Below are 13,870 nucleotides of genomic sequence, written 5' to 3' on the forward strand. Positions count from 1 at the left end.
CCCTCACCTTGGTGTTCTTGGCCTGTCCCCGCTTAGCCCCCTTGCTCCTGACGGCCGGCGCAGCGGTGGCCCCCTCCGAAGACTGCGGTTGGCCGGAGGGAGCGGAGGGCGGCGGTGCGGGGCTTCTTCCGGGAGGGCCCTCCTCCCCTCCTCCCGGATCGGCCGGCCCGAGGCTGAGCTGCCCGAGCTCCTCCCTCAGCAGCGAAGTGGTCGATGCCTGGCCAGGGGCTGCCTCCACCTGGGTGCCCTGCTGCTGCTGTCCACTCTCCATGCAACACTCATGGGCCCCACCTGCACGGGAACGGGCATGGCATAAAGGAGGGCTCCAGCAAGCTTCCCCCTTCCCCACTACCCCCACACTTCTGACCGTGATGACACACTTTTCATCACTGGAGCTCACTGCCCACAACATGATGCCCGTAAAAGGCTCAGTAGTGCTGGGAGCAACCTGCAGATGCCAAGTGGCATGGAAAATAGGTAAGTATGTACGTATGTATTGTATGTATGTATGTGTGAGTGTGTGTGTCTATGTATGTGTATATGTATGTACGCATGTATGTATGTATGTGTGATAGCATTAAGAAGTAAATACAGTACACTTGCAGCACATTTGCATTAGGGGTAGCGGCAGTCTTTGCAGTGAGTGAGTGAGTGAGAGAGTGAGAGAGAGAGAGAGAGAGAGAGAGAGAGAGAGAGAGAGAGAGAGAGAGAGAGAGAGAGAGAGAGAGAGAGCATGTTGCGTTGTTCCTTGCCAGAGAAGGGTCATAGTCCTCTTACTCCTCGGCCAGCTGCCATTCGCACCACCTTGACTGGGCACTACTTAACCGTCTGGCGTCACCCCGAATGTGGGACCTCGAAGCCCCCAGATTGTCCTATGACAATATATATATTGCTACAAGAACTGGGCAGTAACGCACTGCAGCATGATAACCGGACCCTTAGGATGATGACAGACTGGATAGTGCATACCCCAGGGGTTTCATGACCAGCAATTAAACATCACTTCATCAAACAAGGTTTGTGTCTTTTGTCAAGTAGGCACGAAACTATACATACATATAAATTGCACATTCGCCTTAACAGTTGAAATATTCATTCACCCTGGCCCAGGATTTGAACCCCGCACTGTCGCGTTTCAAGCGAATGTCAAATTTTCCCTTCGCATGAACTTATTTGACTCCACCTTGGGTGTTTCCCCTAAAATTGGTCAATTGACATTATCTCAGTGTGTGCATGCATCAGAACAAAGGATCTCAAATGATTCAGCACAATGTGAACATGAAATATTTACCGGCCCAGTGCACTAGCCCAGCAACAAGTTTTATTAAGCATTGTATATGATGGGCTCAATTCCCAGTGTTGCGAACACAGCCTCGCTCCATGATGTATGGTGCAAATATGTTGCAATTTCTATGGTAAGAATGTGCCCTTTGAAAATGCATCCGCACTACGTTACAATGTGTGCGCTTTATAGCAAATCGTGTGAAATTTTCCAATTATTTAAGCTAGCTTCATGCAGAAGCTCAAATACTATACAAATAAGATTTGAATAGTTAGCCTCCAAATAACACGACTCGCAATTTTGCTCAAATATTGGCACTTCCTGTGAATATGCTCGCGACAGTGGGAGCCACACTTTGTTTTTACCATTAGCCACTAAAATCAAATTCTAAAAATAACCGCTGAGCCTGCGTACAAGTTTTATAATGACAGCGTACAAGTTTTATAATGACCTTAGCACACGAGAACCCCGAATCTTCTCCAAATTCCCATTGTTTCGCCCTCAAATACGACACTTCACAAAAGCTCGTCACAAAAATTGTATAAAGATTAATCCCGACTCTACAGTTCAGTTTCAGTTTCACTTTATTATACAAACAGATGAAATAAAATAGCATTAGAATACAGGCAGGGGTCCCATAGTGAAGAACACTGCAGGTGGGATTAGAAGCCCACGAATGCAGAACGAAAACACAGTGATGCGGCTTCTAAAACACCAGCCTTACACCGTTCATCGAAAGGACATATGAGGGTGCCTGCATTTACACACCTACCAATAAATTGACCGCGCACATACTGAACAAGGTATCCACGGGCTAACCTTTTATTTAAACTTGGCAGCTTACAAAAGTGCTGTCGACAGTCAGCTCTGGCCTTTAACATGGCCTTTTCATAAAGTGTGTCACTACTGGTCACAAAAAGCGATTCTCCCTCCACAGCTGCCGCAATCTCATTGCTGTCGACTATTCCAACTTGATGCGAAAGCGGACCTTCAAACAGGCTTGTGGGGGCAACACCGCATATTCAAAAGGGTACAGACGCAGAAGAACTCCCAATCCAGTGAACATTTTCGTTCTTGCTGGTTAAGCAACCCGAGGCATTTCTTGCCAGCATTTGCGACTGCAGAGTGCAGGCATGGTAGTTCCAAGACTTGGGGAGTTCGGATTTTGATAACGAGCATGTTAGACCAGCCTCCTGGGCTACCCTATTGTACCACTGAGACTCTTGCTTGAAGTGTTGCTTCTACGTTCGTGTCGCTACCACCAGTTACCCCAAGGGTGATAATATCAGTGTACATACTATAGGGAGTGCGTGACAGAACATCGGCGCCTTCTCATGGGTGCTTTCTAAACTACGTGGTGGGCAGTCGAGCAGACAGCGCTAAAGTAATTATGCCGAGACGGTGCCTTCGCCGTGTGCACAAGAAGTGCTACATTGCGAACTGCGCAAATACTCGAATCCTCTTCCAGAAATGAAGTAATTACGCCGAGATGGTGCCTTCGCCGTGTGCACAAGAAGTGCTACATTGCGAACTGTGCAAATACTCTAATCCTCTTCCAGAAATGAAGTTATTTCGATTTTTAGCATGTTCATCCCATCTTAACCAGTGAACACGATGGACACACAGTGTGCATCGCGTGAAGGAAGTGCTTATTTACTTTTCATTGTATGTTCGTGCACAGAAGACAGGTTTCAATTGTTCTTTTTTAAACGTGTTGATGAAACCGAATGGCAGCCGGTGAAGAGGACAAGAACATGCAGTGCTCATTTCACTGGTGACAAACAACCGATGAATCCAAGATTTCCTTCAAACATGACTACGATATTTCCAGTGACCTAACGAAAAACGCCTCGGATAGTTGGGGACTCCAGTTATAAACTGCCACTCAGTTTCGATGAAGGAATGAACTTATTGTCCGGAGAATTGAAAGGAAAGTCCACCAGCAGGCGAAATTTGTCACGCCTAGGTGTGGGTGCTGGAAAGCCTGCTGGTGTGGAAAGTGAGAGAAGGGAGTGACAGATTGATAGAAGAGAAAGAGGAGAGCGAGAGGATATATTTACAGTTATACATCAGCAAAAAATATGCTTCAGTATTTGCTATTTATCAAATAATCATTTTTCTCACTTGGGAATCTTGTTAGCCGCCATTCCGAGCAGGGGAGATGAGAAATTTTGTTGGCGACTACGAACATTAATACTATACTCGGGAACAAGTTAAGAACGGCAATAGCTCATGTACGGTGTCACTCCGCCTAAGCGATGCACCCACATGTCAACGGGGGTGCGCGTTTTGAAAGAAGATTGCTTTGAATGTGTGATATCGTCTCCCTTTTTTCACGTAGTTTGTTTGTCATCGCTGCAGTTGTTTATAAGCATATCAAGTCTGAAAAATCCCGGAAACAGCTTGTGCAATGTTCAAAATATTCCCAGTAATGCACTACTTGCGCCGCGCGGAGTAAGTAACATCCGGCTCCGATGATGAGGCACAGCGGCAACTTCCGCTGCCATTCTTAACTTGTTCCCGAGTATATCGCCTTTTTTTGTGTGCACAGCAGTGTTTTCTTTAGCCATTGCAGCTTTGTCACTTCCTTCAGTTAATGATTTTACGATCAACACCTATACGTGTTAATGTGTGCGCATTTTGTTGAGTAATTCAAATTGCTACCTCACCTGTTTTATTTTTTTTTCTTTAATATAACTGCACTTAATCAGAAGTGCGGAGTGGATCTGTCACGTTTTTTTGTCACTCGCTTCAGCTACAATGAGAACAATTTGCTGATCAGCAATATCGACAGTGATTCCCATAAAATAGGAAAACAGCGTTCAACCACAGCGCTTGCCAGCTGTACTGGGGTCTGTTTATTGCGCCGTGCTTTGCTCAAGGGCAATGCGCTGGGCAGAATAGCAAGCACAGGTTTTGTGCACACACCTGGAGAAATACAGGTACGGTGGTAGAGAAGCGTTGATTTCATTTTTATTGCACAGTGCACGCGGCGGACGCAGCAACAGCAGCCACCTCTTTCAAGGTTATTTCCACTCGTAGTAAACACCTTCCGCGCTGAGAATGTCATTAATACGAACCGGTTAATTTATGTTCACACAATTTCCTCAAAACGCAAGCATGTCCTGTTTTTCTGAAATAAGCATGTGTTGGTTCATAAGTGCACAGGGCGCAAAAATGAACCAGCATGTGTTAATGCTTCCTTGTTGCCAAGTTTTTAATGTCAGGCAGGTCTTTCTTAAAGCAGCTTCATTACATGTAGACCGCTCTAAAGTTTAAAACTGTTCAAAAACCTAATTGCAACGGCGTAAGACTCCTTGTTTACAGGGTTTGAGTTTGCTTAACGGATGCGGTGGCCTTTGACAGTGCAGTTCTGTGTGCAACCGCATTAGCCAGACGCATCGAAAACGTGCTTGCTGCTGAATAATTTCATGCCCTTTTCCTTATTTTTGCCAATAAAAAAAAAATCCAGAGCCATCATTACGGGAAAATTCAGCTCACTGGACTGCATTCTTCACCTTCACAAACACCTGTCTAGTAGGAGGCTGTGACATGCCAATCCCATCGGGAGATGCCGGGGCGGCCAATGATGGCCCTAACACAGTGAAGTAGCACGCCTTCTTTAGGTGTTGCACGCTCCCTATAGCGCATAGGGATACTGTCGAGGATAGGAGGAAGCAGGAGAGCGGGAGATTAAAGAGGAGGAGGACAGTACTGAACCTTGAGGAGTGCCGATGGATGGGAGTTGGTAGGTCGGGAACTGGAGGTCGCTGAATATGTTGAGTGCAGTTCGATTTGAGAGGAATGCCTTTACATAATTGTATGAATGTCAGGGTGAGAGGTTTGCGAAGGCTGCCATATTTTAACCACCAGCGAGTAACAAGTATGGTGTAAAGTTTAACTCACAAAAAAAAAAAAAAACACTGATTAGATTGGTAAACATTCGATTACCGAACCTGGACACTGGATGATTTAGGGAGAGGCAAGCACAAATCCGAATGGGCTTTGTCCCCCTCTTTTCAATACAATGATGGTGCAAGAGGTGCCGTTTAACGCCCGCAGAATTTTATGGCCTTCATTAAAATTTAGGAGGGAAGAGGAACGAAAAGTACAAAACCCTGCAAAACAATTAAGACGCAAGCAATATTCGTTTTGGTGATGAAAAATGGCCATACTTCAATGACACCTTACCTGCGCCAGGAAAAACGGCCTATGTCTGGCAAGCTTATTAGAAACAAGTCTCCAATGAAGGTTTTCTCGTACAAAGAAAAAATATTTTCGGGGTTGTGGTACATAAAATTTCTGGCTATTCAACACGGCATTCAATATTTGGCACTCTTTTCTGGATTTGATTCGCTACTTGATCTGGGAGCTGTATTCAGTATTTGCACACCGAAAACAAAGACTTTACAAAAGAGCCAAGCTTCATTCCATTTGCTGACCATCACAGTTCTAATACAAACGACAACCATGCAGCCCCCACAGCAGTTGACAGGTCAAAAGGGGTCTGGAAAACTGCTGTAGCACAAGCTGTAACGTGTATTTTCATGAATGAATAGCTGCATATTGATGCAACTGCTACCACTTCTTCACACACCTAAGGTTATCAGATAAGCACAATTTATTTCTGTAAGCAAATAGCAGTGCGCTGATGCAAGTATTGCCGCTTTTCACACTCAGCTCTACAAGAGTGCACAATTCACACTTTCCCTGATAAGGAAGGCAGCCATGATTTTCACTAAAAATGCTGCCCAAGCTGCGTTTTGTGAATGCCTCTCTATCCCTTATCTCAGCACATCTCTCCTCTCGTTTTTTTTCTTCTTAGAACAGCATGCACTATCTGGTCACCTTCAACACACCCACACACAACTTTGAACAGTCACAGCACATAAAAGAAAACTGAAAATGAAAGTGGCATCTCCATATTTTATCTACAACCAGTCAGTAGAAAACTATGCATAAAATGAGCAGCAACAATGTCCATATGGTTACGGAAAGAATAGACTTGTCTCAACTAAAAAGTGCTTCATTTATGTGGGTAAGCACTAACTATAACCCATGAACATGGGAGGCTAGCAAGATACACGAGCACACTTCCAAATGCACGCTCTACACTCTCCACTAGTTACTTGTTTCTTTGGACTTATTTGCTTTATTTTTTATATGAATTTCAGAGTCAAATATTTCTTGCCACCCTATATACGTGTGCTTGCAGACGTGTGCTTGGTGTCCTTAACCAGAACACAATTGTTACTTCCCCCTTTATGAATCCCATGTGTGCGCATGTGTTTATGTACACATACATGCACGAGCGCACACAGAAGGCCCTTCATGGGACAAGGCAGTGTGTAGCAAACGTCTTCTACTTTGCTTGCCAATTTAAAGCCTGGAATGAGTAGGCCATACCTGGAGTCTTTTTCAAGTGGTTTGCATAACTTCAACTAAGAATTTCAAAAATAAATATAATTAAAGTAAGAAAGTAAACAGTCAATAACGGTGGTGAGGACCATCTCATATCATTCTAACATTTGGTTCATCCAGAAACTAGGTAAGCCTAAAGCAAAAGTTCATAAGTGTGAACTGAGCCAATTTTTCAATTTTAAATAATTTGAAATTATGAAAATATTGAGTGTCAGAAAGTAGCACTTTGTGCGACAATTCTATTGTGTGGTTGCATTAAAGCTTAACTAAGCTCAATGCACTCCATTCAATTGACTGGCTGGGAGAGTCAAGGCTCGCATGGCTTGGCATGTCCTCGCACTGCTTTTCGGAACACAATGAGAAATATCTCAATCATTCATTCAGTCAATGCCAATGTGTCCTTGCATTGGCAGCTGAATGGTGCCGTGCCTATGAGCTTGAAAATTTTCCAGTGTTGAATTTAACATATTCAAAGCCGTCTTGGAAAAAAATTTGGTACTCAGCATGTCCTCGCCCAGTCTACAACATACTAACTAAAAATATTCAGTTAGGTTTGACAGTTTCAGACATGGCTTTATTTTAATTATACTTGTTCTACTAACCACAACCAGGAAAATAGCGCGAGACAGTTCAGATCACTCATGTTCAGATCCTCCCATATGACTGCCCCCCAGCAATGCATGCGCTTTTAAACTCTGCTGAGCTCTTACAGTGGCTCAGCTTTGGTCCTTGCCAGGCACTGAAAGCAGGTGATGCTTCGATCGTCTGACAGGCCGACTTGCCAGCACTGCAAAGAACTGTTTTCCCCCCCCGCAGTTAAAAGCTCAAAACAAGGGGATGCACAATGAAAATTTGAACCCTGCCCATTCCTTCATATAGCAAGCCAGTCCCATTAGGCACATGCAAGCCAAGAAAAAGGTGTTTCCAATGCAGTACCGAATTTGTTGGTGTAACGAGTTCTGCCATGCCGTGCCTGCATTAACAAAGTAAGTTTTTCCCCAATTCATGGGTCGCAGCCACATCAGGATGTTGGTGTAATGAGTTCTGCCATGCTACGCCCCTTTCATGGGTTGCAGCCACATCAGGGTGGTGGTGTAATGAGTTTCGCGTCTTGGTCCATTTCATGGGGTGCAGCCACATTGGGATGTCGGTGTAATCAGTTACACCGTGCTATGCCCGTTTTACATGGTGCAGCCACATTGGGATGTTGGTGTAATTGAGTTCTGCCATGCTGTGCCCATTTCATGGGTTGCAGCCACATCGGGATGCTGGTGTAATGAGGTTTGCCCCACTGTGCCCATTTCATGGGGTGCAGCCACATCAAGATGTTGGTGTAACGAGTCCAGCCCCCGGGACACTCTATCACTTTGGGGCTCTTCGATTTACAGTCTCGGACTCACCGCGGACTCCCCGAGAAGCAGTCCGGCATTCGATTTTCCCATGTATCCCTATGGCTTCGGGGGATCCTCGGACTACCCGCGGGCTATCCGCGGTGAGTCCGGGACGGTAAATCGAAGAGCCCCTTTGTAGGAGGCTGTGACCAAGCCTCTCTTCCCCGCCCCAATCCCTACCCCACCCACGAGCTTTGGGAGAGAGCCTCAGCCAGCTCCACCCTTGAGGATCAGCATCAGCTGGTCGAGAGGGCTGTGGACGCGGCCCGAGCTCAAGGCGTCCTGGACTAAGGAAACCATCCCAAAGACTCCATTTTATTTTTTTTTTCTTAATAAATAAAGTTTATTCTCTCTCTCTTGCCCATTTCATGGGGTGCAGCCACATCGGGATATTGGAGATGTGTCTGGGGAATAAGGGGGCCCCACTGCAAGTGACAACACACACAGCAGAATGACAATGGCGAATAAGACGCATGCAAGTCCAAGTTAAACGAAAATCGTACAAAAAAGGCTTTACCACTTTGGGGACACCACACCTGCCTTTGAGGGGCTAGCTGTATTAGTGCAATATGTGCAAGCTTTTTGTGGCTCCCGTTTTTTAGGACACATAATAGGAACCTGTTTTCAGGGCTAACATCTCAACTTTCCCCCTTTAAACATCGCCGCTTGTGGAACAGGAGCCATCTTTTTCTCCATCCAGCACCAACATACCAAGGACGTGGCAGTCATCTTCCCAAAATGCATTCTCAAATTGAAGCTGTCAAGTGGAAAATGCCCCAGATCCTTATACCAGCCATCCCAATAGGCAGCATAGCTCCAACTGTCACAAAATACCTGACTCAATGTGCATCACAAACAGAAATCAAAGAAATGATTGGCAGTGCGAAACTGTACTGCCTACTCAATTTGCTTTAAAAAAAATTTCAGACTTATAAAAAAGAAAAATGAATGCTTCCCTTTCTTTAAGAAAAAAAGTTGTCTAGCAGATAAAACGTGGAAACTAGGCAAGCAAGAAAGTCTGCATTATGTGGCCAGCAGGGTCCACCAACCTTGGTCAATGACCGGCACCTGCAAGCGAAATGTGTACGAGCGTGCGTATATAAATCTGAAGCAGTTTTGTTTACATCAAACGACCCTTCACGTGTACCGAATAAGAAACTACCCTTGCCATTCTTGGGCGAACTGCCACACAGATATGGGCTGTGTGCGAGTATATGGTCTGGACTAGCAACGCTACATTCTTCTAAGAGTGGAGCTGTTTAACCTTTCAGTTATGCATGGAGCATTACTAGAACACCCAGTCTAGTCGAGCACATGTGAGCCTGCACCTCGTGAGGAGCGCCCGGCGTCGTCCAGGCTTGCACGTGGGTTTGCGACACGAGCGGAGCTCGCAAAAAAATACGAAGAACAAACACCGAGCCTTCCCATCTCTGGCAATCACGAAGAGCACCCAGCATCAGCTAGCTCAACCTTCGAGAACACTCTGCCCAGTATTCATGGCGCGATCCCTTGCATGCTGTCCTCATCAGTTCACATGCGTTTGTGCCTGAAGTAGGGAACGGCCATGCCGGGTTCGCGCTACAGACACCGAGTTCATGAAGACGGTTGCCACGGGTTCTAGCGTGTGCTAATGCGGTCCACTTTGGGAGAGACGTAAAAGACTGCAGACAAAGCGATCCTCACCTGCCAGTCATGAAGAATTTTCAGTAGCAAGTTCGGAAATCCATGTAAGGGCAACAGACAGGTCTCCGACGAAGTGAGAGGGGCCACAAGTTTTGCTGTTTCTCCAGCCTTGCACCCCTAGTGCAGGCTCCACCAATTTTTTTTATTTTTTTGTGTGTAAGCATGTTGCTGTTTCCAGTTGGAAAATGTTATCACAGAAATAAATCTCAATCTTATACGAGGCCCCAATACCTGTATAGAAAAACCTGCAGTTGTACTCTATTCCCCAAAGTAGACTAATTATTTGGCATTGCTCCACCCACCCATCAGTAGAGCATGGGTACTTCCCATCCAGGCCACACCAGTTGCCATATGAATTTTATTTTTCAAGAAAGATTGCACTGACGTGAGTCATGCCCTGTACAAGCTGAATGCCGCTAATTCCACACAAACGCATAATAAATCTCTGATTTGAACCTCCCCAAGAGCTAACAATAGCTCCCCATTTGTTTGCACCGCAGAGGTAACAATAGGTCCTCATTTTATCTCTGCCCCACACCCATAATAGCCAGCTAGCTATTGTTGGCTTTTGCAACAAGCCGAGCGCTTATTTTATGTGTTCTTGTACGAGTACAATAAAAGTTCGTTAATTTGAACTTCAAATATTTAATTGAAGTTCAATTCAATTCAAACAGTACAATTGGTCCGGCCAAGCCTTCATAGAAGTCGATCTATTGAAAAGCCCGTTCAACTCGAACGCGAATGGCCTCCACCACGGATAATTCAAACTACGTGCCACTGCACCCGCAGCTTGGGGCACAGCGCACGGCCAGAGAAACGACCCCGCTGCCTATCACAAGGTTACGTCACCTTCGGAAAGAAGAGAAACGGAGAGACAAGTTCGATCGGGTAAAATAAATCTAAAACCCCATAGCAGACGTTTTGGAAACAGTGTCTTTGTAGACTACGTCGATGCTGGCACGAGTTGAGGGTGTGGGGCGAACTGAAACATGGAATCGTTTCTGAGGTCAGAAGCATACGACCTCACGCTGCCATTGACCACGAGGAAGTGGCGGACAAAGCCCCAGTGCGTCCATCGCTCAGAAATGATGACTGAACAGATGGAATGCTACCTGTCTCTTCTTTGTTTTTGGAGGTCGCGAAAAGAAGGCCTTTCACTACATTCACTTGTTAGAGGTAAAAGTGCTAGCTTTCGCCTTCAAGCATAGAAAGCAGGATTCAATCCCGGAATTTTTAAAGCAACCAATTGCTGACATGCTCTAGTGCTGCACAACTGCACTGTACGTCTTTTGTGCTTCGCTTTCGTCAGTTCGAACTTTCAATAAATCGAATTAAGGTGAGGTCCCCTCGGAGCTCGAATTACAAGCTTTTACTGTACTAGAAAACCTTTAAGCTGTTAATATTCATTACATGCCTGACCAAATATTTGCCTTCATCCCTCTCCTTGCAACAGAAAACTGCAAGAACAGCAAGATCGACACAGCAGAAAAATTGGCAGCTTTACAGCTATGCCTGGAATTCCTAATCATGGTTAATCATAACGACGGATATGTAAACCCGATCTACTCTTTGCAGTGATAACTTAAGCCAATTTAAATTAACCATTTCTGATGTATTCATTGTGAAGGTCTCCGCATAAGACGATGAAGCATCGAGAACGATGTTTCGGACTGGTTAGCATCTCTTTTTTGTTTTATGTACCTTCCCGGTCAAATGGAATTCCACCACATTCTCGACTTCAGAGCATAAAGTAATACCGTTTTGACTCGCCCAGACAGTTTTTATGTCACTCTTTGGAACCAGAAAATTTTCGAAGAAGACAACGGCTTTATGAACATCAGCACTCTTTATAACCGTTCCCGCTGGTTCGTAGACAGCAATTGCCTTATCAGAGAAACCTTTGCCTTAGCGCAATGCTGTGCATATCCACACTGCACAACACACATTAGCACAGGCCCCAATGTGAAAACCATAAAAAAGCAAAAGGATGCATCGCCACACAAAAAATTTATGCCAGCCACTACATTAAGAAGAAAGTGCTATAATGCGCGAGAACAAGTTGCAAAGGAAAGGAAAACCCTCCAGAGACTTGCGTTTTTGCTATGCTCTCCTTAACACAGCTATTGCAACCTTCCAGGCTTTGAGATGCGAATTCATTGACCAAAATTCATGGTGTCAACGTAAGTATTCCTCTTCTCCGAGTATCCTAGCTGCTTCCTGTGCTGTACAGCATGAACGAAAAAAAAAAAAAACGTGGGCGGGATAAAAACCGTAGCAACAACCAAGAATTCTAACCAAAGCTCGGCTCAAGCAGGAGTCAATCAAAATCTTCACAGAAAGGGAAACACAGAGCCACACCTACTCTTTTAGCAGCTACTCAATGTCGTTTCAGCTTTTAAATCAATTTACCTCCATCTTCCGACCATTGCCCCCTGCACTGGTATGAATGACTTGCAAACGTTTCAACTTAAAATGTTCTTCGTATTGTCTACGACCAGCACCATTCCGCCACGAGCTCCTTTAGAGAAAGAAAAGACGACAGCTGGTAAAAACGTAAAATCATACGGAAAAAGAACAGCGAGAGAATTTAGATGTGTCCTTCGAACCTTGTTTTTAGGCAGCCATGTTTAAAGCCCCAAAAATTTGCCACTTTCGGCTTCACGGTTCCCCGAATTTAAACAGACTGACCAACCAACGAAGACGTAAAATTCGCACAAGCCGGTCTTCAAGAGAAACGAACGCCACGCACAGCAGACGACGGAACAGATCGGCCATGGAAGTGCCGCATAAGGTCCTCTCTAAAATACGCGATCCGAAAAGTACAGTGTCTGCCATCAAGAAAAAGGGCAAGATCTTGAAAACAAAACAAAAAGCAGTGAACGCCACGCTGTATCACTACTACTAGGCGCCCCGCTCTCGTCAAAGCGTGGCCTTGTGAACGTCAATCGATTCGGCAAGTTCGGGGGCCAAGCCGTGTGGGCCGCTCTTCCGGGATGGAGGGGACTGCAGGACTGCATCACGATGTCCCCTTCGCTTCGCCACCAACCGTACGCGCTGATGCGGCGTCGAAACAAAGTTCAATCGACGTAGTGGCGGACAACGGAGCTCCTTAACCTTTATTGTTCTTCTCTAACGAAGGCGCTGACGCCACGGCAAGGTTACGACGACAGCTGTTTTGAAAGGTGATCGCCTCGCTATCGGACCCGGCCGGCGGGCCGGCCGAGTTCGCGAAGACGCCTTGCTACTGCGTGCACGATGCAACCAAGAAAAGAAAGTTGCTGAGGCGTGGGAAACCGATTTTGAAGGCGGAAGATGTGGGACGGCTAGCGTGCTCTTTTTCGATCGGGCGATTATCGGGCTCATTTATGGGTTACAAGAGACAATCGAACGTGCTACGGCACTCAATTAGAACATTGCGGGCGCAACGGTTATGCCCTCGGATAAACATGATGGGAGATACAAGCAACTTCTTCGTCGGCAGCAGAAAAAAAAAAAAAAATGCGGCCGTCCGCTGCTACAACACAAAAAATCGAAGCCGCTTGGGTGACCGTAAACCCGCCAGCGCTCTGTGGCGGATTTTTCGGGGATGCGTCAGCGGCTACCACTACTTGCCGAAGGTTTCCACCGGGGTTCGAGTAAGTGCGAATGCTTACCTGGTACAGTTTCTACGGAGGCTGACGCAGAAGACGTGACTACGCTTGTACAAGCCACAATTAAATGGCCGACGCAGGAGAGTCAGGAGGGCCGCCGCAGCCGGCAGAATGGCGGTGAGAGAGAGAAAGAACCAAAGCCGAGAAGATGAGAGGGCGTTGCTACTGCCGATGGCGATTCTGCCGCCGCTGACTAAGCTCGGCGTGTTTCGCTTTCGGTCACTCAGTAGGCAACAACCATGGAGGAAGAAAATTTTCTTTCCTCCATGGCAACAACGCACGATCGAAACGCGCGAAGGTCGAGGCTGCGCGCCACTGAGGTTAGTTGTGGGCGCAGAGGCAGCAAAAAAAAAAAAAAATCTATAATACGAGCGAACCCCGCCGACGCCGGCTCTTCGGGGACCACGCAATAAGATACAGCACGCGACGTCGACGAATTGCGC

The 13,870-nt window shown here is 46.0% G+C and overlaps 1 protein-coding gene across 1 annotated transcript in view; it reads right to left on the reverse strand.

The window, feature by feature from the left end:
• LOC144147169 (DIS3-like exonuclease 2) overlaps positions 1–13,580 on the reverse strand; it is a 101,975-nt gene extending 88,395 nt beyond the window's left edge. Inside the window, exons 1-2 of the mRNA XM_077679239.1 lie at positions 13,431–13,580; positions 8–291 (exon numbers count right to left, since the gene is read on the reverse strand). Of these exons, the coding sequence (XP_077535365.1) occupies positions 8–271 (264 nt within the window). The 5' untranslated portion in view covers positions 272–291; positions 13,431–13,580. The remainder of the gene's footprint in view (positions 1–7; positions 292–13,430) is intronic.
• Positions 13,581–13,870: the final 290 nt, after the last annotated feature.

This window comes from Haemaphysalis longicornis, unplaced genomic scaffold (assembly GCF_048455015.1).
Source record: "Haemaphysalis longicornis isolate Haplotype H1 unplaced genomic scaffold, Haemaphysalis longicornis Haplotype H1 scaffold_7, whole genome shotgun sequence".
NCBI lineage: Eukaryota > Metazoa > Arthropoda > Arachnida > Ixodida > Ixodidae > Haemaphysalis > Haemaphysalis longicornis.